The 25,138-nt window shown below is 47.9% G+C and overlaps 1 protein-coding gene across 3 annotated transcripts in view; it reads right to left on the reverse strand.

The window, feature by feature from the left end:
* Positions 1–1,147: 1,147 nt before the first annotated feature.
* DRD2 (dopamine receptor D2) overlaps positions 1,148–25,138 on the reverse strand; it is a 39,031-nt gene continuing 15,040 nt past the window's right edge. The window contains exons 2-8 of one of the 3 annotated variants that reach the window (XM_019547132.1): positions 16,343–16,656; positions 8,487–8,596; positions 7,867–8,003; positions 6,823–7,013; positions 5,326–5,412; positions 3,765–4,116; positions 1,148–2,963 (exon numbers count right to left, since the gene is read on the reverse strand). In XM_019547132.1, the coding sequence (XP_019402677.1) occupies positions 2,770–2,963; positions 3,765–4,116; positions 5,326–5,412; positions 6,823–7,013; positions 7,867–8,003; positions 8,487–8,596; positions 16,343–16,624 (1,353 nt within the window). In that variant the 5' untranslated portion in view covers positions 16,625–16,656 and the 3' untranslated portion in view covers positions 1,148–2,769. The remainder of the gene's footprint in view (positions 2,964–3,764; positions 4,117–5,325; positions 5,413–6,822; positions 7,014–7,866; positions 8,004–8,486; positions 8,597–16,342; positions 16,657–25,138) is intronic. The other 2 variants (XM_019547133.1, XM_019547134.1) reach the window with 2 other exon arrangements.

The following is a 25,138-nucleotide window of genomic DNA, read 5'->3' on the forward strand; positions in this document are numbered from 1 at the left end:
CCAGGGGCAGATGTCATCCATGGAGATAACCAACCGTGACATTGCGTCCTGCATTACAAAGGAACTCTGTGCACATTGCTTTCTATTTGTTTTGAATCAATCCGTGGTTGATTTTCCCATTAACTTCCCCCTGTAACGGTTAATGTTGTTGAAAAATTGGACAAGAGGGGTTTTTTTATTAACACAAAATGCATTGACTTCCATTGTTTTGAAATTCTTAATGAAGTCTGGACCAATTCCCATCACGGGATGAGCTCAGCTGGCTCAAGCTGGAACCATTCAGGGGAGAAAAGAAGAGATAATTTCCTTCTCACTCAGAGCCCTGCTCCCAAGATCTCTCAAATTACTGTTTCCAATTTCCTGATCAAAAACGGATTTGATGGTTTCCTGTGCTTTTGTGAGAAAGGATGTTTTTCCTCTTACGCATAATCCTGCTAATGTCACTATAGCAAATCTCTTCTAATCGCTGGATATTGTAGTGTTGACACTAAGGAAAAATTGGCCACATCCTGTCACCCCCTCTTCCATTGCAACATTTCACGCAGGTAGCATCAAGTAACACCTGGGTGGTAGAAGTGAATCTAGTGTTCCCGTGATGGACCCATGCGTCAGCTGTGACCTGAATCAATCTGCAAAACCCCTTTTTCCCTCCCCACATCTTGCCGTGAGCTGGAGATGCTTTTAAATGCTGGAGAGGTGACTTTTTCCATTGAAAGCTGCGGCTATGGAGAGACCTAGAAACATCATGAAGAAGAACCCTTTCCATCCAGCTAGGACCTCCCCTTCCATTTAGCAACATGGTTGAGAGAGACACGACACACTCATCATCTCCTTTTGTGACACATGATTGTCCGATTTGCAGGGTAACTTATTGCACATGTTGCATGTGTTAGTTGCATAGAGGGAAATGCATAGAGAACAGAGGGCGGTTCGTTGCCAAGAGCCTTCAGCAGGCAATGGCTTTGTCTTTCTGCTCCTCTGTTTAAACAGAAAATGGGTGATATTCCCAAACCTTTGCACAGAAAGGAAAAGACCTTTATCCTCAGAGTGCATTACATACCTTTAAAAACAGCAGATGACTCTAATGCATCTAGCCTGCAGTCGTTCAGACTGTCCGGACCCTGAATTTAAACTACAGCCAGGCCTATTTCCATGTCATTTTATTCATTTTGCTGTATTTTATTTACAGAGATATTACAAAATATATTGTGAACTGGGTACAACTGGTAATTACAGCATGGATTTGGCAGCCTGGTTTTGGCTTGGTGAGATGTTGTTGGTGACGGCTTCTCAATTGTTTAAACCATGAAGCACAGACATTAGGGGTAAGGGGTGCTGGAAACATTCAAACAGGAAAAAAACCCTCTTTTCCCAGATGGTCCTAGAGTCCAACTTGTCTAGCTGCAGATCTTCTCCGAACGTTGCCCTTTGCTCTCCCCAGAACACTAGGAGTCAGACTGCAAAGCCCCTTTATGAACAGATACTTTCAAGACTCATTCCCTACAAGTCACTGGGATGGATCATGAGAGAAATTCCTGCTCAGCACGAGTGAGTGGCTTGCAGTCTTGCTTGCTTGTTTTTATAGCGACGTGGTGAAAGACTATCATTGTTAATAGAGATGGTTAGATGCCATCATAAAATGCCTGAAACTTAAAACCTCAGGAGAGGGCATTGCTTTCACTCTTCCCCCAGAGCCCTAGGGAAGGGGGAAGGCAGGACGGCCCGTGAGCAATAGCTACTCTTCCTGGCTTCCCTGTTTTTTTTCTTTAAAGCAAAGCAAAGAGTGGGGGAAAACCCCACCTGTGGCATACATCCTTGCTGTCTTGCTCTGTTGACTTCACACCAGGAATGCACCACTGTTGCTCCTCACTCCGTTTTGCACAATAACCTGCAATGAGACAGGAGATGGAAACGCTGGTGAGCAGGACTTGCTGCCGGGCTGGGTAATCAGTGGGGATGAGTGGTACCCTTGAATCAGTGTGTGTACCATGCAAGACAAGGTAGCGTTTCTTTAGTTTTCTCCCTATTTATTTTTTGGCTTGGGCTTCAGTTCAGTTCATCCTATTTATTCATATTTACATGGGCGGGACAGTGCCGCACGTGACTCACATGGCCCTTCTTCTTGGCACCCGTTTTCCTGTGGACCCATAGGACTGTAGGAATCGGATCTGTAGGTGACAAACCTTCTTAGCCCACTTGGGGCCTTGCTAAGTCTTGGTCTGAAGGCCTCAGCAGTTTGATACTGAACAGGTCAGCTGGAGGTGAAGGCAAAGCTATTGCATGTAGTTCCCGTGAGCTCCAACTGTCTGGCTCCTATTGCAAAGCGAGAGAGATGGCGGCGTCTTTGGTGAGAGTTGTATCAGTGACGTTAACACGTGAGCAACTGGCAGCCGTGACCGCTCACCACCTGCCGTTGGCTCTGCTAATGTCAGTAATTAATGCACTCGAGGTCAGTTGGCCACAGGCAGGTATCGAATGAGCATGTCTTTGTTTTTGCTTCTGCTTCTTTGAACACAGTGTGAGGGTAGCTCTTGAAAAGTGCCCTTTGGAGTGACCTCTCAGAGTCCAAAGGTCACCTGGGGACGGAGAGATCCTCCCACTCGAAGCCTCTCATTACATCCCAGCTGCATGGATATGGCACTGTCTTAACACTGTGGGCTCCCAGCCCTGTACAAAAACACTCGGCCTCCTTGTGACTCCCTGCTTGCCTGGCGTGCATGGGCGCGTGCATGCGTGGTATAGGTTTTTCTTCTCAGGCTGAGTGTTGCCTTAGCAATGGAGGATCTTCATGAAGGCTTTCCGGAACTCGATGTTGAAGGTGGTGTAAATAATCGGGTTGACCGCGCTGTTGACGTACCCGAGCCAGGTGAAGGCGCTGTACATAGCTGGGGGGATGTTGCAGTTGCAGTGTATGTTCAGGATGTGGGTGATGAAGAAGGGGAGCCAGCAAATGATGAAAACACCTAGAAAAGAGGGAAAAGATAAGTCCGAATGTCACCAGCTTTCTTCTGTGGCCCTGGGAGGTTTGGGGGTCACAGAGGGCAGGTTCCTCAAGGACTACATTTCTGTCTGGGCCTCTTCCAAAGCTGTACCGCTCGGTATCTCAGCACTGGGATTTCTCAGTGGATGCAAACTGTTTTGCTCAAGAGGGGGTATGCCAGCAGAGAACCTGTTAACTTCTTACTGGACTTCTCCACTATTTGGGATGCAGCCTAGAGAGCTGGGAGTCCCTCCCCAGCCACTGGCACTCAGCAGCCTGGAAGCTCCCTGAGTTTGAGGAGGCTGTGGTCTAGGGAAGGAAAGGGAAGAGAAAGCTGCTTGGCTGGGGGTGCGGTGGCCTTTCCTCCTGGCTCTTTCATTGCACAGATATTTCTTATGATTTACCAGTCAGGACCTATTTAAGTTGCAGCAAAACAATGGGTTTTTTTGCAAAGCCGATTTTGCAGGCATTTCCCAGTGGCCCCACCCCTCACTGCTGATTGACAGAGGGCATCTTCACTCGGACTACGACTTCCTTTGACCCACCCCTTGCTGCTTATTGGCGGAGGGCGCCTTCACTCAGGCTACGTCACTACGACTTCCTTTGACCCACCCCTTGCTGCTTATTGGCGGAGGGCGCCTTCACTCAGGCTACGTCACTACCCCTTGTTTTCCCTGATTTTATAGGAAATCATGGCCAGTGCTGGCCATTCCCATTAGACGACCAGCCCAGGGCAGCCAATGGCCATTCACAGAAGACAAAGGGAGGCAAACCAAATTCTTACCGAGCACTATAGCTAACATCTGAGTGGCTTTCTTCTCCTTCTGCTGAGAGAGTTTCCTCCTGCTCATGGTTTTGAGGGAGGTCCTAGTCTTGCCGTTGGGCATGGACTGGATCTCAAAGACTTTGGCTGTCTTTGGGTTGTCTTTGGCGTGCCCGTTCTTCTCTGCTTTCACAGGGCTGTTCAAGGGGGACTGCAGGGTGGAATTCACACACTGGTTGGAAGTGGCTGGCACGACTAGTTGGTGGTTACTTGGAGGTGCTAGCTTGTGTTTGGTTTTCTCGGGGGGGCTGGTACTGGACACCATCTCCATCTCCATCTCTTCCACGTGATTCACTGCCTCCTGGACAAGGATCAAATATCCCGAGATAAAAGAAGGTAAATGCACTGTTGGACAAAAGAGTAATAGAGAAGTCCCTGAAGGGCATAGGGTTAGCCCTGTGGAGAAATTAGGCCCCAGTCTGCCTCACTGCTGTAAACCCAGTCCCCTCTGCTCCAATTACCACTGGGTGGAAAAAATTCCAGAGGGATTTTCTTTGTCCTGCGAGTTCCCACCGAATGACCAGGTTGCCTCACCTGGCCATGCTGGCGTCTTTTAAGAGCATCAGTCGGCATCCAGCGGGCCTGCTCCTGGGTTGGGACTTAGTGATGAGGTCACAAAAAGTTATAAAAAGGAGTCACCCCATCTCGGAGGGAGGAGACATTTTTGGGATGCTGAAACAAGCAAAAGGCCTTCACAGCTCCATTCGTCTCTGGATGAGCATGTGGGTAACTCATCCGAAATTTAGCCAGTCATTTAGGATTAAGTGAACTAGATGTATATCAGAAGGTCCCCAACAAGCCCATTCTGTTTTGCTCAAGGCGCTGTTTTTTCTAATACTCTTCTATCCTGTACTCCTTCCCCATTCTCCCGCTCTCGGATTAATGAAAGCTATCTGATACAGCACACCTAGCTGTGAATGCCTGAGAGGAGGGGCAGGCCTTTACGCTCCTAGTACAGCTCAGTGGAGTATTACCTGAAAACCTCCTGGGTGACCCCAGGCTATAAGGAGAACCCAGGAATACTACCAGTGGGCAGCCACAGACTGAGAGCTGTTTGAAGAAAGACATCTTTTGCAGGGAAAATGGCTTTCTTTTGGAGGGGCTGCTACTGGATTGAAAGCCAAGATTTTTCCCCCTTAAATATCCATAGGCAATATCAATTTTCAACAAGCTTTCCCCATCCCCCCCCCAGTTTTTCATAGAAAACACAAAAGAAAAGAAAGAAATGAAAACTACCTACAACAGAGTCTGAAGGCTCAAGAAGGAACCCCCTCTACTCAAGTTAATGGGGTTTGAGTCCAGGTTTTCAAAGCCCTGCAATCCCCAATCTTTTGGTTGTCTCTGGGAAAATGCAAGTGCATCCTTGAAGTGTGGCCAATGCATGGGAATTCCCTTTGTTAACAGAGAAATTTCTTTTCTCAGAACAGAGGAAAATAATCCGTCTCCACTTGCTGTGTCCCCTGCAAAGGCAAAGGGAGAAAGGGATGGCACCGAAAGGTTGGCATTCCTCTGTGACACTTACCACTTTCCGCTTATTAACTGGGAAGCTCCCATTGGACTTGACAATGACTGTGCAGAGCTTCACATCTTCTGGATGAGTGCATTTGTCCTAAGGGGGCAAGCATCGGCACACAGGTTACGCAAGCAGAGGGCGGCTGGCAAGGGGGTTGTGACAACTTAAACACAAAGCACTGAGCAGGCACGGCCAAGTTTGCTTCAGTGGAAAGGAGGCTGGAAAATTACTCTGGGGAATGAATGGTGGAAGCCAAAGGAGCCAGGAGGACATGTTAATGACCTGGCAGATCCTCAGGCTATTCCTGTCTCTTTGCCTTCACACAACCTTGTTTGCCTAGAACCTGGCTTTTGGGGGAGGCAGCGAGAGAAAATTTGGAGAAGGGGCTGCAAGAGTACGTGGATCCTTTCTCACTTTGTGCCAGAATGGAAATTGGTGGCCAATGGCGTCACCACCCTCTGCTCATACAGGTGCTTCCAGTAGCCAACGTGAGCCTCAGACATGGGCAAGTCATGCAGTCTGCATGACAAGTGTGTGTGCAGTGCGTGCACCACATCCTCACATGCATCTGTCTGTGTCTGAGAGCATCACAGCGGTTTCCTTGCTTATGAGCCTCAAGGAGATTGCTAGCTATGGACATCCATGCAGGCTGGGACAGGCCCTCTCTGTGGATACTACAGGGCTGTGAGCAGTCCCCCATTACAGCAGTGCTCATTACAGCTTCAAGTGTCACAGAGCAAGCCAGCCTCTCCCCGAGACATCAGCTGGTACCACGGGCATGCTCGGACTTTGTTCTGGTGGGAAAGAAAGGAAGGCGTCTAATAGGTAGGGTCTCATTTTTAAACAGAGGCAAGAATCAAAGGGTTTGGAGGTCCCTGAAATCCTTTGGTTGAAATTTTAAAAGCACTGTGTGTGGGGGGTGGGGGGGATTAGCCTTGCACTTTAAGGCTAGGCCGCCGGCTCAACCTCTGGGATGAAGAAAACATTTAATAGATTTCATAGACATTAGGGCTGGAAGAGACCTTGTGAGATCATTGTGTCCAGCCCCCTGCCCAAGGAGCAGGAAGTCAGTGGGGGTCAGATCACCCCAGCTGGATGCATCCAAGCATTGCTTAAAGGTATCCAGAATAGGTGCGTGCACCTATTTCCAATAGCTCGGTGCAGCTCCTGCATCCCCATGTCCCAGAGCTGTTGGGAGGGACTGATTCAGAAAGCACCACAGACCCCAGGCCCTCAGTCAACCTTTTAACCCCACCTCAAAGACTTGGGAGGGAAAGCGGACTCAGCACTTCCCATGGCAGGCATTCCCTGAAGTTGGGGGAAACCTGGCACCGCCAGACTCAACCAGGACTCCCAACTAGGCCAAGGCACCACATCCACCTCCACAATCCCGCGCTGTACTTGCACCAAAAAGCTTCGCTCTGGGAGGCGGGGGCACTCTGGGGAGAGTGGGAGTAGGAAGGGGGAGAGGATGGGGATGGGGTGAGCCGAGATGGGTCTGGTTACCTTCAGCGGGGCCTGCGTGTCAGAGTCCGGGCCGAGAGTGGTGCGCTTGGTGTTGACGCGCTTCCGGCGCTTCCGGAGCACTATGTAAATCTGCACGTACACCAGCAGGGTGACAATGAAGGGGACGTAGAAGGAGACGATAGAGGAATACACAACAAAGGCGGGATTGGCAATGATACACTCATTCTTGTCTGGAAGACACAAGAGATTGCAGGAGCATTGTCCCAGCTGTTAGGAGCTATGACCACCATTTCTCTCTGTCTCTCTCTCTTGCTGAAGACTCCAGCACCTCCACACTGTCGCTTAAGGAATCACACACCCAACTCCCCTGTAAGTCAATCAGGGCATCTAGTTTCATCAGGGTCCTTTCAAAATCACAGCCCAAGTGCTCTAATAAGAGATTTTAGAGCCCATTAGAGGGGCTTGCATGCTTGCATTAGGGCCCAAGTGCTCTAATAAGAGATTTTAGAGCCCATTAGAGGGGCTTGCATGCTTGCATTAGGGCCCCAGTAGTTGTCACTGGAGGGGAAAGGGCTGTCATGCAGGTGCTTCTCCTGTAGAAACTGGGCTGAAACCAGTTTATGAAGTGCAACCAGCTGGATCTCAGTTCAGGACCGTGAGCTACATGTGAGTGAATGGCTGGCTTAGCCTCAGGCTGTTGGCTGTCCAGTCTCCCTAACAAATCAGCCACTGAAATTTCTCTTCCCTGCTGTGCCAATTAAGTTATCTACTCGTTAGTAAAGTGCTCACTGTTATTATGGCTGTAAGGTATTTTCTTTGGGTGTTGGGGCTGGTTTATGCCAGGACAGTAAACCAACACGAGGGACATTGGTCTGGAGAAGGGAGAGATGGAGCTAATTCAGGGCCAGGGGACCAGCAGAGGTGTGTATGGGCTGGCACGGGGTAGGGCAGCCAGAACAAGAGGAAGGGGGCACACTCACTAAAACTCCCAGCCCTATCCAGACAAGCCCCTCTAGGGACTCAGAAGGCCATAGGAGCGTGCAACATGGAGGACAGCTAGCTGCGAGGGGGCATGCTGCTCACCTGTGTTGTTGAGTCCAAACAGAAGCGGGCAGGAGATGGCAAACGACAGGACCCAGACCACGGCAATCATGACGGTCACTCTGCGCTTGGAGCTGTAGCGCGTGTTGTAGAGCATTGGCATTGCCACTGCCGTGTACCTGTGAGGGAGAGACAGACCTAGTGTGTCATGACCCTGGCAGGGCTGGGGACTTGTACTGGTGAGCCCTTCTGGGACCCTGCCTCAATCGGGGCCAGATTTGACTTTATGAGTCTCCCGGCGGTCACTAGCACTCTGGTTGTGGCGTGACTTTATTTTGGAGCATGTGACGGTGTAACACAAATGCACTGCAGTTTCCAGCACCTTTTCCTGCAGGACAGAGGGCCAGGCAGCAGCCCAGGTCACTCCCTGTGGATTACTGCTGCCCCCGGGGCCTCTGCTCCATCATTTCCACACATGAGCACCACACAAGCTGGCTCTCTCGGGGCTGGGTACAACAGCCTGCCCAGAGTCCCTGAAGCTGGACCCCAGAACCTGAATTAGCTCCTTTAGGGCACACAGACATGTCATTTTGTGCTAGCCACATTGCCAACAGCCACGCCGAGCTGGACAGGAATTCCCCTCTGGCCCGTGGAGATCTCACCTGTCAATGCTGATGGCACAGAGGTTGAGGATACTGGCAGTGCACATCATAACATCCAGGGTGACGAAGATATCACAGTGGATCCGGCTAAATCTCCACTCCCCAACCACCTTGCAAGAGAGGAAATTCAATGAAGGCATTTGCTCAGGCAGCTGAGGTCCAAGAGCTCTGCGGCCCAACAGCGCCCTTACTGCAAAAAGGCTGTTGTTGGTTTTGAAGAGTTACTCAGGCCAGTTTAAATGAGAGCACAATTTTGTCCACAGGAATCAAAGATTGAAGCTTGCCTATACTCCTCTGAGTCTATGCAGGATGAGCAGCTCCCAGGGCTTTGTCCTGCCTGCTCTAAAAGTCCCAGTGCTGAAGCTTCCTCCAGGACACTGTGCTATAGGTCTGGTTCTTCTTAGGCTGTTTCCCCTCAGATATAGCCTGATTCTATCTTCCCTAATTCCACCTTAATTCATGATTCTCACAACCCATGCGGCAGACACAACCTAGAACCAAAATTAGGCACAAAATCAGAAAATACAGCTTCCCTTAAAGTCGATGTGAGTTATGCGGTTGCTCAACTCAGCCCAAAGGCATTACTGAAAAAAAAAATCCCAAACCCTGCATCATAAACAGCCTTAAACTGCGGTGGCAATTCTAGCAAATTGTAAATGTTTTCCGTAAGGATCTTTTTGCAATTATGTGCAGCACAGTGCAGTAATGGGCATAGATAGCACAGTGCAATCCTACTGTTTCTTCATTAAAAAAAAGACATAACCCCCATATTACTCTGTCATGAATGAAGATGGTTTTAAATTCAAAGAAAGAGTTCTTTGACATACATTACTTTTCATGGTTAAGATAGAGAGCTAATTATAATATTTCCAGTTTTCTCCCACCCCCCTTCCCTTTTCTTACGACTAAAACCAGAGTTTGGTAATTAAGTCAAATGGTGAGTAGTAGAAGTACTGTATGCAGCAGTATTTGCAGGGGGAAAAAAGCTGTATATTTCTTGAATATAAATAACTAAGATTCATACTGAATTTGAAATGAGAATGAATAAGAAATCTATTCTTCACAGTTCTTTCTGAGCTCTAATACATAACCATCACCAGGAGGAGGAAGGGAGCAACTCCATTAAAGTCTGAATGAGAGAGGAATACTCAGCTATGAAAAAAGCACTCAAAGGACAAAGTCACATAAGTAAATTAGTTTGATTAGAACTTGCCCAGAGGCCAAGATTTGCCAGCCAGCTATGAACCAATGCTGCTGTCAGCTGTCTGCCCTCAACTGAACAAACCGGAGTTTGTGGAGGACACCGAGGGGCTGATTCCACGTTTCTTGCAGGCAGCGTGCCGTGCTAAGCACACCAGGGAGGGGACATGAAGGACCCAGCACTGCCATGTCTGTGAGGCGTCGCTGTGGCTGGGGTGGGTACATTGATGATCACGGCTGACCGGACCCGATCGGAAATTCTGTCCAAATTGTTCCTTTGCCTATGGGAAATGCTTCATTTTGACCGAATGCCATTTCTGGACAAGAAAAAGCTTCCCCTGGAATACTGCACAGAAGAGCCCAGACTTTCCTTCCCAGCTGCTGTTGCATTGCCCAAAAGAGCACAGTGGTGATCCCATTTTGCAGAGCAGAAAGCCTTTTTGAAGGCTTTTCTTATGGGCCCAGGAAATCCTAGCTTCAAGCACTGAAGGCTTCGTATACTCCAGAGCTGGAGCTATCTGCTCTGGCGGCGGTGCTAAATTCTTCCGCTTTGTGTCCTTGGGTCTCATACGTCTCACAAGCTCCGTGATTTTGTGTGCTGTTCCTTGCACCCCACCCTGTGATGGGACAAGGACGACAGGACCCATTTCAGAGAGTGCTGTTCTCACGACTGTGATACTAAGGACTGGGGGGGGGTCTGCCTCTTGGCAGCTTTAAACTTGAACTTCATCAGTCTCGTTTATCTGTTGGGCCCAAGCGATGTTAGATGGATGCATTTGTCCCTGTTCAAACACCAGAAAACAACCCCAATCACTTTGACATCTAGGAAAATGATGGGAAGCTGCTGATGCCTCAGGCTAAAGTACCCGGCACTAGGGCTCGAGGGGGGTTGTCATTGCATTAGCAGTAAATCACAGCTATAGTTCAATGCAGGCCTAAATTCAGCTACTAATGAAGCAGGGAACTACGCATGAGCTCACTGAAGGAAAGGGGTTTAAGTCCATTTTACATCAGCTTGGCTTTTCCAGTCCAGAACAAGGATGGGAGAGAACCCAGGGCGGAGAGGACAAGATCTCACCGCTTCTTTTGAAAGTAGGTTGCTGTGGGCAAGGACCATGACTTAGTAGAGCATGAGCTAATCCTGAGGACGTTCACAGCCACGCCTGACATCTTCAAAGCACCAGGCAAACATTCATTTTCTCTGGCGATAATTAGTTACGTGGCCTCCTGACAGCCCGTGTCACATCAGCGCTTTTTCTTGCTTGCTTGCTTTGCGCTGGTGCAGTCACAGGCAGATTGTGGCTTCTCTTCTTTCCTTTCCCCACCGCGCAATCCAGCACTTAATCTTTTTCTCAAATCCATCACTCTCCAGGTCTTTCTTTGGCCCTTTCTTTCAGCAGGCAATTCCTCCCGGTGCTCTGGAAGTTGTAGTACGAGCCTCAGCCAAACAGCCTTCCCAAAGCATGGCCTGTTGTGCAAAGCTGAACCCTCAGTCCTTAATTAAATGTAGCAGGTGCCATTGGGAGACTCTATGGCAGGGGTTACAGCCAAACAGGGTTTGGAAAGTTTCTCAGCAACTTCAGTTCTACTTCACTGACCTGTGACGAAGCACAGAGCTCCTTCCGCCACTGCCTGGTGGGGAAGCCTGGCAGAGCACGAACTGCTGTTCCTACTCCCTTGACTAGCATGTCTGTCTTGCATGGTTGGAAATGATGGCCTGGCTTCTGCAGACACTTATCTCCTTGATAAGCATGTCATTTAGTCTTTGGAAGACGCTTCAGATCACAACCCTGCCCAGCATAGGTTTGTGCCATTAATTAACCCCCCAGATAGAGTTTTAGCTTGCGTGTGGTCAGCCAGAACGCCCTTGGAGCACGTGGAGCTGTGGCCCCGAGCGGAGTCCTGTTGAACAGCCCTCGGAGAAGCAAATTGCATTCCCACCCAAGATCTCTGTTGGCCCAAATAGCTCCGAGTGGCAATGAAAAGCACTTCAGTGCCTCATACAGAAACAGATGCCAGTTTGTCCCACTGATTTGGGAAACCAGACACAACTCCGACTCCAGGTGTTTATACACTCCTAATCCCTATCATGCCTGGGCACCTCACAGTCTTTAATGGGTTGTATCCAGCACCAGGCTGTGATCTTGGGACATGCTATTATCTCCCAGTTACAAATGGGACGTAGCCTGCCATGCATATCCTTCCACTTTGCCCTTCATTGCCATCAGAATAAGTCTTCAGGGTCAAGGTTCCAGATGGCCGGGCCCTGGTGCTCCCTGCAGCGACCTGACCTATTCAGATGCAAATCCTGAATCTGTTCAAAGGCAACAAGGTCGATCCTGTCAGCTGGGGAGGAGGAGGATTTAGACAGCGCTTTTCCAATGTCAGTGAGCTGTTAGCAAGTTCCCCACAATCCCTGCATGGCTCAGGATCCACGTGGATGGGCTCAGCATCACATGGTAGTTTAGAGCAGTCTAGTATTGCACATAGGCCAGAGATGATCCCTGGGATTTAATCACCCCTAGTTGGAAAACTTGAATCAGGGCCTGGACCTATCTTTCACTACCAGCATGAAAGGATGAATCCAAGTCTTGTGTGAGCTCCTCTACCACTACCTCATTTTCTACCCCCCAACCCTAACCCTTTCTCTTCCCAACTAGAGCCATCTTCCCCTCTGGCATGGGCAGGGGACAGCCACTGCCATAGAGCTAAGCTGCAATGATAGTTAGACTGGAGAAGTGATTCCAAGTTAAACCAGGACCTGGAAGGTGCTGGCTTGAGACCCACTTGGAGGTTAGGGAATCCAGTGGGAAATGAAGAGGCCCAGGCTAAAACTGTTATTAGAATAAGTAGCCCAAAATCTCATTTGTGCTTCCTAGAACACAGTGCATGTGTTTACACATTCATTAATGCACCGAAGTTACTGCACATTAAGTTTAGTGCTCGGATGGCCAAGTACTAAATCAATGCACAATAACTTGTGCTACTGTGCAGTAGCACCGGTGCACGGGTTTTTAATGATGCTTTCTGTGCAGTAGCCTAATATTACTGTGCAGTAGTGTATTAGCACAGTTTTGGCCCAGCACGCTACTGCACAGCTACACAGTTTAAGCTGCACAGTTAACGCCTTGTGTAGACGCACCCAGTGAAAACTTCCTGCGCCTGCATAAATGCAATCAACTTCTTCATCAGCACTGATTCAGCCTGGTGGCAAGAGATCCTACTGGCAAATCAATAGCAGACTGGCCTGGATGAAAACCAGGGGCACTCTTGGATCAGTGGGGAGCCGCCGGAAGTCAGGACATCGGGAAGGGGCAAGTCCCATGACTGGGCCTCTCCTGACTGCCACGACAGAGACACATTTAAGGAAGCAGAGGGAGAGTCTCAGAGGCCTACGCAGGTTGTGGCTCCTGCTCACCCGCACAGGATGGGTGCAGCAGCTACCCTGTTGCGATGGTCATTGCTCCGGTTCACACTGCATAGGCCTAATGGCAGCGTGGAGTCCATTCCTAATTCCTCCGGGCTGGCAGCCGCTGATGGAAAACACCGTTCGCTGTGCTGTGAGGACTGAGCTTGCCGGGGGCGATAGCTGATGGACCGCGTGGCTCTAACTTGTATCGTTCTGATCAGATTCTCCCTGCACTAACTGTACGAGAGCGAACGCTATAGCAAAATGATCTCTCCTTCTGGGCTGCAGCATGAGTTGTGGGAGGTAAAGTGCAAATCAGTCTTCACCCTGCTGACTGGGGCTTTTCGGTTTTCCTAATACACAGTCAGAGATCTTGTTCTCTTTTCCCTCCTGTGATGCAATCAGAATGATTTCTGCAGTGAACTAGAATCCCTGCCTAGGAGGGTGCAGGGGGCAGGATTATCATAGTATCACAATGCATTGCTATGCAGCATTTTCCCAAGCAGTTCTCAATGAGAAACGGCTCACACTGAAGCTAATGTGGGTATTAAATCCCTCCATCAGCGGCTCTGTAACAAGGTACTATGTGTACCTGGGCACGTGGAGTGCCAGTGTGGTTAGGCAAAAACCCAAATTGTTGCTAAACTGATGATTTAAATTGATAGTTTTGGTGATAAAGCAGTCACACGAGCAAGTGTAGCAGACCCAGGCTAACCCTCAGTAGCCAAATCCCTGAGCAACTCCAGTCTGCTGCAGTGAAATGGCACTCAGCTGCCTGGCCAAGCAGACTCTTCTCCTTTCTTTGACCCCGTTCCTAATGGGATGGCATGTGGGAATGCCTCTCTTTGACTCCAGGGCTGGAGACTAGATTAAAGTCCAGTAACTCAGCAGCAAGTGAATTAAAATCAGGGTTCTTGCTGTGAAACAAGGATGAGAGAGAGGTCCCAGGGAAAGGCTTTTCATCTGCAGCATGAGTGTGTATCAGTGATTATTATTTATACCGCAAAGTAATAACGAGACAGCTGTAGCTCCCTTGAGCCCAGTACTACAGAGCACTTAACTGCATGCTTCACATAAAGCATGTGGACAGCTCCGGTCACTTCAATGTCATTAATCATGTGCTTGACTTTAAACATATGCTTGTATGCTTGGCTGGGACCTCCTGCCTGGGTAGACAGCAATTTGACTTCTTCCTCGTACATCTGCAAACGGAAAGCTGTAGGAAAACCCTCCAGGTTGTCTCCCATTGCAGGCACTTCTAAAAATATGCACTGGTGGAATAGCACTTATTTATTTGTTCTGTTTTGAAGAAATTGTGTAGGGAAAATGTGTTTGATGAATATTTAGAGCTGAGATGGAGCCCAAGCACCAGCAGAGCAAACTTTTATTTTCCCTCTTGCTAGTATGCTTCCCCCTGACCCTGAAGGGGAGGCTTTCTAAATATTTAGCACAGTAATGAGGGAGTAGAGGAAAAAACAGAAGTCCAGGCTCTGTGGCCCATTGCAAACTTGGCCTCTTCCAGAGCAGATGCCCAGTAGTGGCCTACTAGGAGACTGATGTGGATGCCACCCATTTGTGTCCGGATTGAAGATCCTTCCAGCTTCCTTCACGCAGGCTACCAGCCAGCATCAGAGGGAGCACTGTAAAGTTTTTGGCAACCTGAATAAAGCATCTCCAGTTGTGCTTTGCCCTAGGTGTTATGCATGAGATGTGTTCCTGCGGCATAGAAGACCCGCAGGAGGCCTAACTACAACTTACCTCACTTAGGTCATTAAGTAGCACATAAAACTTTGAGCTGGTTCTTGGACAAGAGATGAGCAGTACCCTATGTTAATTGTTCAGTAGCCTTTTCCCCTGTTTCTTCCAGTCTCCAAAGAAAATGAATATCCTCCTCCCTTTTTCTCAATCTCGCACCCACACATCAACATTTTTAATGCACCGAAGGACAGGAGGCACCTTGTTGTTTCTATTATCCTGCACCTGATGCAATTTGCAATTTCTAGCTATTTACTGTTCCAAAACTCATTTGACATGAGCTAATCGCTCGGCATTTGTGGAATTTTGCGTTCTCACAAAACACTTGTGCCATTCAAACCTGGCTCGACGCACGCTTCTTTATACCGATGTGACACTCAGACAGCAGTAATGCAACAAGTAGCTCTCTTGAGATTCTGCTTTTCTCGTATATTGTGACACAGTGGCATAGCATTTACATCTGATACGTGCCATCACACCTTTTCCCTTCTGCTATGGGTCCTAAGAACTACGCTAAATGAATGGTTGGTATTCTGCAGACTATTCATATGACACTGGCAAGTGGATAAGGGCCCTGCCTGGGACCAAGTATGCCCTTCAGATATCAGTGTATCTTTTAAAATTGCATCGGGGCCTGTATCCCTCCTTAGTGGCTTCATCTTGGGGAACAGTTTTTAGAAGGGCTTGGAGCCAGGTTTCCAGGCCTTCAGCACTTATGACTGGCCAGATTATTTCTAAAGGCTCTGCTCCCGTTTATCTAAATGATGGCCACCTTTTCAAATGCAGTTGGTTTAGGCTGAGATTTCCCCCTCCCTCCCTCTTTCTCTCTCAAATCAAGATGAGCCCAACTCCACCAGCAGAAAAGAAATATATTTCCCTCCAAAGTGTGTGTGAATAATCAACATGCCGTGTGCACTGCTCATGCACTCACGAGCATGAAATGAACTGAGACCATTTCTGCTCCCTGCAGCAGGCCGTTCACCAATCTTTTCTATTGTGGGACAAGGGGCCATCCTGGCAGGTGCCATCCATTATGGAAAAGGAGCCAGTATTTTCACTAGCTGCTCTTGTTGGGCTTTCTGGCTTCTTTGAAAATTGCCATTGGCCAAAATACCAGTTCCTTTCTCTGGTGAGCAAGGTTTCAATGTTCCCTTCTAGTGGAGACAGTCCTATTGTAAGACGACAATACCGCACTCAGGACTGTGTATTTACCACTGCATTCACCAGATCCTAACACAGAAAGACCCCTGATTGCTAGAGCAAGGCAGCTCTTCAGATTCTTACTGCCCTGCAAAGAAAGGATCCCTAATGAAACCCAGACTGGGAGAACTGGCAATAATTTTTTGGTGATACTAAAAGCCTGTATTGTACTTTTCCAGCCAAAGAATGTCAAAGCACTTTGCAAACTGATTCAGGAAAGCACCTGATTCAGACCAGATGTACAAGGCATGCTGGCTTTGCACAGGACATGCTACACACCCATGTCACTTACCTCCAGGTAGACCACCCAGGGCATCACCAGCGTTGCTACGAGTAGATCTGCCACGGCCAGGCTCACGATCAGGTAGTTAGTGGTGGTCTGAAGGGCTTTTTCTCTGGACACGGCCATGCACACCAGCACGTTGCCAAAGACGATGACGAAGATGAGGAGGGTGAGGAGCATGGCGTAGTAGTTGTAGTGAGGCTTCTGCTCTGCGTCGGACCCATTGAGAGGCTTACTCCAGTTCCTGTTGCCAATCTCATTGTTGTACCAGGACAGGTTCAGGGGATCCATGAAGGTGAAAGGTGCCAGGTTCCAACTTCACCCTGCCACAAGGAAGAAGCCAAACGACAGTCAGGGACATAGCATAAAACATCAGCCATGCGTGCTGGCTTGGGGAGTCTCAAGCTGCTATCCTGTAAGCAAGGAGGCTTTGCAAGGGTTATGCTATTCAATGCATTCAGCGATCTTATGCTGAAGATGCTCTGGACTAAGGACTGGGGAGCTCTTGACTGCATATCTGTCATGTGGACAAGTCACTGATTTTCTCTGTGCCTGTGCTATGGAGGTAACACCTTTCCTGTCTCACAGAGGTATTGTGAGACAGAAGCCATTTACATACCGGGGGGCTGGCATGCTACAATGATGGTGATGCCGGAGGGCTGTGCTGGGCAGATGAGACCTGAGAGAAGGGAGGTGCTTTAGAGAAGGGAGGTTCAATCTCATCATAGTTAGCTGTCCTCAGTGCAATTGCACGTTTTGTACCAACTGAGAGTTTGCCCTCCCCTGCACGCCCCTAGGGAAAAGCTACTGCATCCTTGCTTTTTGGTGTATTAACAAGATGACCTTGGCTTTCCCGTTGTCAAACAGCCCCTCTCTCCCGTGCAAACCCTTCTCCCAACCACAGCAGCGGTGTTGAGCTGACAGGATCTAGCCTCTCCTTTCCACCCTCCCCTGACCTCCTGCTATCTCACGTGAACAAGGGGCCCAAATAAAGGGTGGCAATTTCAGATCAGGGTCTGCCCGCATTTGTTTAGATGGCTTTGTGGCCGCAAGGAAATCCAGAAAATCTCTAATTACAAGACTGACATTTGCAAAGCGGCCGGGCAGCTGGCACAGCAGCAAGGAGGAGGCATTGGGCCCAGCTGGTGAGCTGGCCCAGCTGCAATCAGAGCAGCTCCTTGCGTGGCTAATGCATTAAGCTCTTATTATCCTGCCCAAGTCATTTTTCCTTTCATGCTTTTTTAGAGCATTTCCTCTGCCACGTGTTGGTTTTTCTTGCTCTTCATTAAAATGAACACGCTAACAGTGAAAGTATAAACAGGCCACGGCTTTCTCTGCCTCTTGGCTTCAAATGATCATCTGCTGGAGCTGACGTGCCTACGGGAAGATCACAGCACAATCTCTGGCTCTGATATCATCCTGTGTGTCTTGATGCGAAGATCTGTTTTTCCACGAGGCACTAGACAAGCTGGGGTCAGCTCCCCTAAGCTGAGTCAGGCTGGGGGATCGCATGAATGAGGGATCTTGGAAGATCCCTGCCGATGAATAGTGATGTGATGGGCGACACTTTTCCTTTTCAGAAATTACTGCACCATCCTTGTTCAACACTGAGTTAAAATCCATTAAAGACACAAAAACCTTCCATTCTGGGAGATACGAGAGCTATCCTGTGTGATACTCAGTTGATCTAACCATCTAGCTTTGATCAGCATCTGCGGCGGCATTCTCCACCCCTTGCCAGCGGCACCAAACTGTTGACACTTATTGGGATCTGGCTCAAAACTTGCCTTTGTTTTAAAATCTCTAATATTCCTTGTGTAGGCAAAGCCACAGACAGCATCCGTCCAGAAGAAAGAACAGATAAGCAAGGAGATTGATCTTAATGTTGAGCGCTCTACGCCAGGGATCAAAACCCAAGTAGCAGCCAGGCTTTCACAAGCTCCTCGTTTCTAAGGAGAGCGTGTAATCCACCAAATGTCACTTCCAACGGGATTAAAACTCACTCCTACATTTGAGAGAAAACTCTGGCTGCCTAGTCCATCCCTCCCCCCACCCCCCACCTGTACTGCTGTTTTCCAATTAACACCCTGTAGCCTGGGGGATTTTTCCTCCAGGTGAAGCTCATGTGAGAACTTCATGATGTGCAGACATTGCTAAAAGGTGCTTCAGGAAGCAGCATGTCTTCAAGAAGTCAGCCCACCCACCCCCGTGTGATTTTTTTTTTTCCCCCCAAATGAGATGGCTTCTGCTGTTCCACTTCAGGCTAACAACCGAGGCATTTGCGATAATGATGTTGCTGTTGAGCCATCAGTGAAAGGGGTTATTCACATGTTGTTTGTATCTTCCGGGGAGCTAGAAACTATTTTCAGTACTTGGTTTTTGTGGGGATGCTTGCATTGATTATGATACCTGTTAAAACACAGGCCAAAAGCGCCCAGCAATTTTAGGTGGCCAAAAAATTCATTGCCGCAGGTGCGCAGAATGGGAAGGAATCGGAGATTAACTTGTTATGTGCTGGTTGTCTCCCTGCACCGGCTGTCAACTTAGAGCATACTGAAACCAGTAGACTGTTAACTCAGGGACACGCAGCAGCAAACAAGGTTTGGGATTCACCAGCCAGTGGGTTCTGCTTGTTTTGTGGCCATACTGACAAGCCCTAGCTGAGGTCAGGGTCCCATTGTGCCAGGTGCTGTAGACACATGGAGCAAGAAACAGTCTCTCCTTCCAAAACCAGATAGTCCAAATAGGTCAGACAGGATGAGAGAGTAGATAAACCATTATCCTTCCTGTGTAGGTATGGCATGGCACCGAGAGATAAAAGATCACAGAGTTCAGCCCTGTGCCTTCACCTTAGACCCATCTTTCCTATCCCCAGACATGCAGAGCCACCCAGCAGCACAGCCCACCCTTATCTACATGACGCATTTACATTTTGCTCATACATAGTCATCGCATTCAGCAACATAGCAGGATCATTGTGTTAGAAAGTTCTCAGTAACAATCAAACCGCCAAAGATTAATATTTGATATGGGTTAAGCTTGCACTCTTCTCTTCTTGTCAGCAGCCTCTGAGAAAAGATTCATTCGTTGATGCCCTTGGGAGTTCTGTCTTGAGAATGAGGTAATTGAAATTTAATGCTCATATTTATGAATTGTGTGTGCTGCCCTGGCTGCTGCAGTTTAATTGCCGTGTTCCTTCCCATCTGCAGCCGGCTTACAGCTTCGCTGAGCTCTGGGGATGCCTGTAAACAGCCAGACAGGCAAACAGACTCACGGAGAACCCAACAGATCAAGGAGGGTTTCACAATGCAGATTTCACATGCCAGGCATGAAACAGTCCAGCTTTTGTAAAGCAGCTTTGAGACCACGAACACAATGCGATCAGAAATAACCACAAGGCACCGCTACAACGAAGGATGAGTCATACAACAGGGTTATGTGACAGTGGGCTAGTTAAGTGTGGCGTGTTTCAACCTCTTGATCCTTTCTCCTGATTCAAAACTCATTCGAAGTTCAACAATATTTAGATTGGTTAACATGCATGTTTTGGGTGGCATTTCTAAATGGATTTTGTACTAGAGGGTTTCAGATAAGTTCAGGATGACAGTGGAACCAAAGCTCTGAAACACTCGAGCTTTACCCATCATTAGTGATAGTAAAGACTGATCAAGCTATTTGGTAGGACTGAAAGTCACAATGGGCTTAGACAAGGTCTAATGGTCACAAACTGCTGGAAGACCATTTTAGACCGGACGTAAAGAAAAACTTCTTTGCCATCTGAGTCTCCAGAGTCTGGGACAGACTCCCCCCAGAAGTGGTGCAAGCACCTATTCTGGATACCTTTAAGAAATACTTGGATGCTTATCTTGCTGGGCTGATCTGTCCCCAGCTGACTTCCTGCCCCTTGGGACCCAATGATCTCACAAGTTTCCTTCAAGCTCTAATGTCTATGAAATCTATGAAATCTTTGATCTGGGACAGAAGTTCAGTAAACCAATTCAACCTAAGCCAGTCAAGTCTGATACTACATCCACTCAGGTTTATCTTAACCTGGTTTTGGCCATTTTGGAAACTGGCTCATGTGCACTGAACTTCTGTTGTGTTACAGATTCAAACTAATTTCCGGTCACTTATGTGGGTTTATGTGTAATTTCTGTCCCTAGCCTTTTGGGTTGCGAATTGTTTCTGGACAGACATGAATGTTCTGAGAAGGTATCATGACTGGTAAAGCATTGGTGACACAGTTTGGATGAATAATCCTACCTACCACCATGACAGGCAAAACACAGGAACCTAAACACAGAGTGAGAATGAATGATTGATTTTTCTAATCTGATATTGTTTGCAAATTTTTCACTCCCACTGTTTGCTAGCTGTTACTCATGTGGTGTGGCTGGTTGCTCTGGTCACATGGCAGTGTTTCTACTGCTTGGCTGATGGAAACATGACAGTGAGAAGAGTCAGCAACAGCAACAACAACAAGCCTTTTCCACTACAGTGCAGGAGGCCCTGGACAAACTCAGCTGCCACAATAGTACGGGACCAAGAAGTGTTTATTTTAAAGGATCTGTGCATTTTTAGCACGCCTGTCCCATCCAGCTGATGACATCCTGAGACGGTGCCAAGCAATGTCGCCATGTTGTTTTTTCACACGGTGACAGCATCTTGTACAAAGACAGGGTCACTCTATAATTCCTCCCCTAGTTGAACTGCATTTGGGCTGGGATGCATCCTCCAGGACACCTTTGCAGGACAATGTATGAGCAGATGTGGAAAACAAGGAGAGGCAGCACCAACCCTGAAGAGCTGAACCGCCTTACAGTCCCATACCATTTAGGAGGACAGGGAAGCACCAGGAAGAATAATAACCAACATCATCACTCCAAGTTACCCATACTTTGACATGAATAACATTAATTTATGCTGCATCTGTCAACGCACCCGGTGGAAATGACTCAAGGTCTCAGATAGGGACTTCAGGAAATCAAATTACACAGTACTTAATGCATAACCCCCTTCCAACTTAGAGCTCCTCTGTTGTGATGTTTGTTGTTTTCCCCACTGGCCATGGAGCCAACTACCCGGTGGTTAACTGAAAAATACATGTACCATTTAAATGAAAATGTCTCAGACCCATGGAGATTACTTGGGTTTCTTAGTAACAGGAGGAATCAGAGTTTGGAAGACAACAAAGGTTCTTCTGTAGGTTATATCACTCTTCTAGAAGGCAGTTCTGCTGTTTTACCTTTGAGGAATGAGTCTGAAAATATAAGCTGAAATCAAAGCAATCTGGAAATATCTTGAATGTGCTGGAAATGGAGAGGAATCAGTGCTGCACTGTCCTGGATCCAGGCCAAAGAACATCAGGGGACATTTACATGGTAGCAAGTGAATCATTTTTCACAAACCAAAAGCTGGCTCCAGTTGCTAACCCCAACTCCAAGCAGCCCCAACATGCACCCTTCTTATGGTCTGAAAAGTTTATCATGTAATGTTAGTTGTCATGAACCTCTGTCATGGTTTTAATGCCAATATGGAGAATACAAATGTGTTATGTGGGCAGGTCTACACATGCATTAATGCACCTTTTCTACTGCACATTAAGTTTAGTAGCTCTAATATGAGGTACTACATAAATGTGCAGTAGCCAGCGCCACTGCACAGTAGCAAAGGCACATGGTCTTTCTGTGATGCTTCTGTGATGTTTGTCGAACGGTCACAAACTCCTGCGAGACCGTTTCAGGCTGGACGTAAGGAAGAATTTCTTTACTGTCCGAGCCCCCGAGGTCTGGAACAGTCTGCCAGCGGAGGTGGTTCAAGCACCTACGGTGAACACCTTCAAGAGTAAATTGGATGCTTATCTTGCTGGGATCCTATGACCCCAGCTGACTTCCTGCCCCTTGGGCGGGGGGCTGGACTCGATGATCTCCCGAGGTCCCTTCCAGCCCTAATGTCTATGAAAGTCTAAGAAATGTGCAGTAGCCTAATGCTACTGCGCATTAGCATGGTTTTTGCCGTGACATGTTAATACACAGTAGAATTAGTCTACTGCACATTAAGCATCTCATGTAGATGGTGTGGAGGAATCACCCTTCCATCTGCCTCACTGCGGTGAGCAGGCAGCCCCTGCCCCATTTATTTTATGTAACACTGGGTTGTAAAGTGGGCTGGAGACATTCTTGAGGGAGGGGGAACCTGCTCCCTGTGTTTCAAGTTTCCTGCCCTTGCACATCATATGACTAGTTCCCCTCACCTGGGAAGGTGATGTCATTTGAAAGCACCAGGCATCAGCCAGTGGGGCTGCCTCTGGTGCGACCTTAGTGATGAGGTCATGACAGGTATATAAAAGGGTCCCCATGAGGAAGGAGAAAGAGAGCCATGTTGGGGGACATGGAGTAAGCACACAGCCTCTGGAGCTCTTCTGGGCTCCAGATGAACATGTGAGAAACGTACCTGAAATGTATCTAGACATATCGATTACAGTAATATAGAAGTGTATCAACCAGCTACTAAGCTGACACTGTTTGCTCTAAGGTTATTCTGTGATACTTCTCTAACCCGTACCCTTCCCCAGACCTACCCTCTTTAACCAATAAAGCTCTCCACTGTAAAAGTGTGGTGGACTGGCTGAGAGAGGGATTGGGTAGGCCATTATGCCCCCTTGGTTCGACTGACTAAGGGAGGCTACTGTCTTGGCTTCAGGATAAAGGAAGCACCCCAAGTTCTCATAGTGGGTCAAGCACCCTCAAGGTCTACAAGGCCTGTGTACCCCAGGGGGCACAGGGCCCAAATATAAAACAGAACCCCTGGGTGGTGGCAGTGATTACCCCAGGCTTGCGGGTGTGCTCCAGGAAAGGGGTTGGCCGGATGTGAGGTGCTCCCACGGAGGCACTCTGAGCTTGGTAGGTGGTTGGGCACAGTGTGGTGGGTGGCTTAGTGTAGGAGTGCCTCCTACTGGTCAGCCACACATGGCCCTGTGTTGACTGAACTTAATCTGATCAACACCTGGAATCTGGGTGATTTCATGACAAAGCCACTCTCAGAGGGAGATTCAACAACTCAAAGATGTCTGTATAACTGCAACTAAGATTCAAACCTGAAGAGAAAGATGGGTCTCATGTTGAAGTGGAATGGGATTCAGGAAACACCAAGTTCTGTTTCTAGCCCCTCCACTCACTTCCTGTGTTATGTGGAATCAGTCACATCATTGCTCTGAGTTTTGTTTTTCCCTCACTAAAAGTGGTGGGACTAATATTTATTTTTTCTTGCCTTTCCTGTCTCTGAGCTCTTTGAATTGCAAATTCTTTTGGTGGGTGCTTGCTTTTCCTTGCTAAGTATGATGCATCTCAGTCAAGGATGAATGAAGGAAACTCGCTTCACTTCTCTCCCTGCTCTACTTTCCCTTCTCTCTTTCATCTAGTCCAAGTGTAGTGCATTCTAGAAATGACAGACACAAATCTTCCACGTCCACCATCAGCATAACTTGCAAAAGCTCACTGATCTGTAGACAGTGACAAAATAACAGATGGAACTGCAAAATAAAGCTCATCCATCAGTATTTTCAGGTACAAAAAATGCTTGGTTTGGTGCTCTGGTTTGTCTGGTCATCACAAAGTATCCAGGTAAATGTTGGGTATTTGTGGAAATGAACTGGAGGACTTATTCACACATCAAAGTTATTCCCAAATGATATAGGGTGTGAATTTGAAGCAGGATAAGTAGCCTGCTCTAGGTGTAAGTGTGAACACTTGTACTCCAGAATAAGAGCGCCTTTTTCTGCATGCCTTCCAGAGTGAATGAGGTTAACCTAGAAGAAGGACTTTCTTATTCTGCAATATGTGTTTCCACATATAGAGTTATTCCAAAAGAAACTATTTCTGAAAAGCCAGCCTAGTATAACTCTGTGTAGAAAGAGCCTGGAGTCTCCAAACTGGTAATGAACATTGCAAGGTCATACGTATCATTGCATCATTTGGACAACTCACATGCTGAAGGCTAGGTATATGCTTCTATGCTTGACTGGGGTGCTTTATGACCATGGCAAAAGACAGATCATTATCTGACTAGCATTAATCTTAACTCCTGGCATCAAAAGGGCTTATTAAGGCAAAGCACCAGACTCACAGGCTGCTTCAGTGTGGAACTCTGCTTTAGTCATGGTGCTGATTCAGGCAGAGTCCATGGGATTCTTGCATTGTCACCTCTGACATCCTGCATCAGCTAACTCTCCACACTCTGGCCCAAGCAGATGTGCCATGACCTGCTTGGGGGTTTTTTCTCTCTATCCTGCTCTGGGCTTTGGGTTTGATTTTTCAGCAGAAAAATAATTAAATAAAATAACTTCAAGTCGAAGCATGATAATAATGAAACCTGGCAGCAGCAGCTTGGGTTACTGGAGTCCAGGATGAACTGTGCATGACTTCTGCAATCCTGCCTACGTGGGACTACAGGAGGAAGAGGCACCAGGACAGAGGCAATGCTGTGGGAGGCTTCTTCTCCCAACAGCATTGGAGATGTAGTCACATTTGGGATGTCAGTGGAAAGTATTGCCACTGCATTAGAGTGGCTCAGTGGGATCAGGTCCACATGAAACCTCTTGATCCTTTCTGAGGACACTTCAGACACAGCAGCTGCTTTCACAGTGGTTTGTTCACTGGAGAAATGATGTCTGTTTTCCTTTGGGACTGGGGAATGATATTTCACCCCAGTCTCGTTCTTTGCTGGGCAGAGGTTCCTGACAAACTGAATAAGGGGCCTAGAGCTGCCACTGCCAGAAAGACTTGTGCTTTCTGCAAATGTTCTCCT

The sequence above is a fragment of the Crocodylus porosus genome, unplaced genomic scaffold, assembly GCF_001723895.1.
Source record: "Crocodylus porosus isolate Cpor-Errol unplaced genomic scaffold, CroPor_comp1, whole genome shotgun sequence".
Classification (NCBI taxonomy): Eukaryota; Metazoa; Chordata; order Crocodylia; family Crocodylidae; genus Crocodylus; species Crocodylus porosus.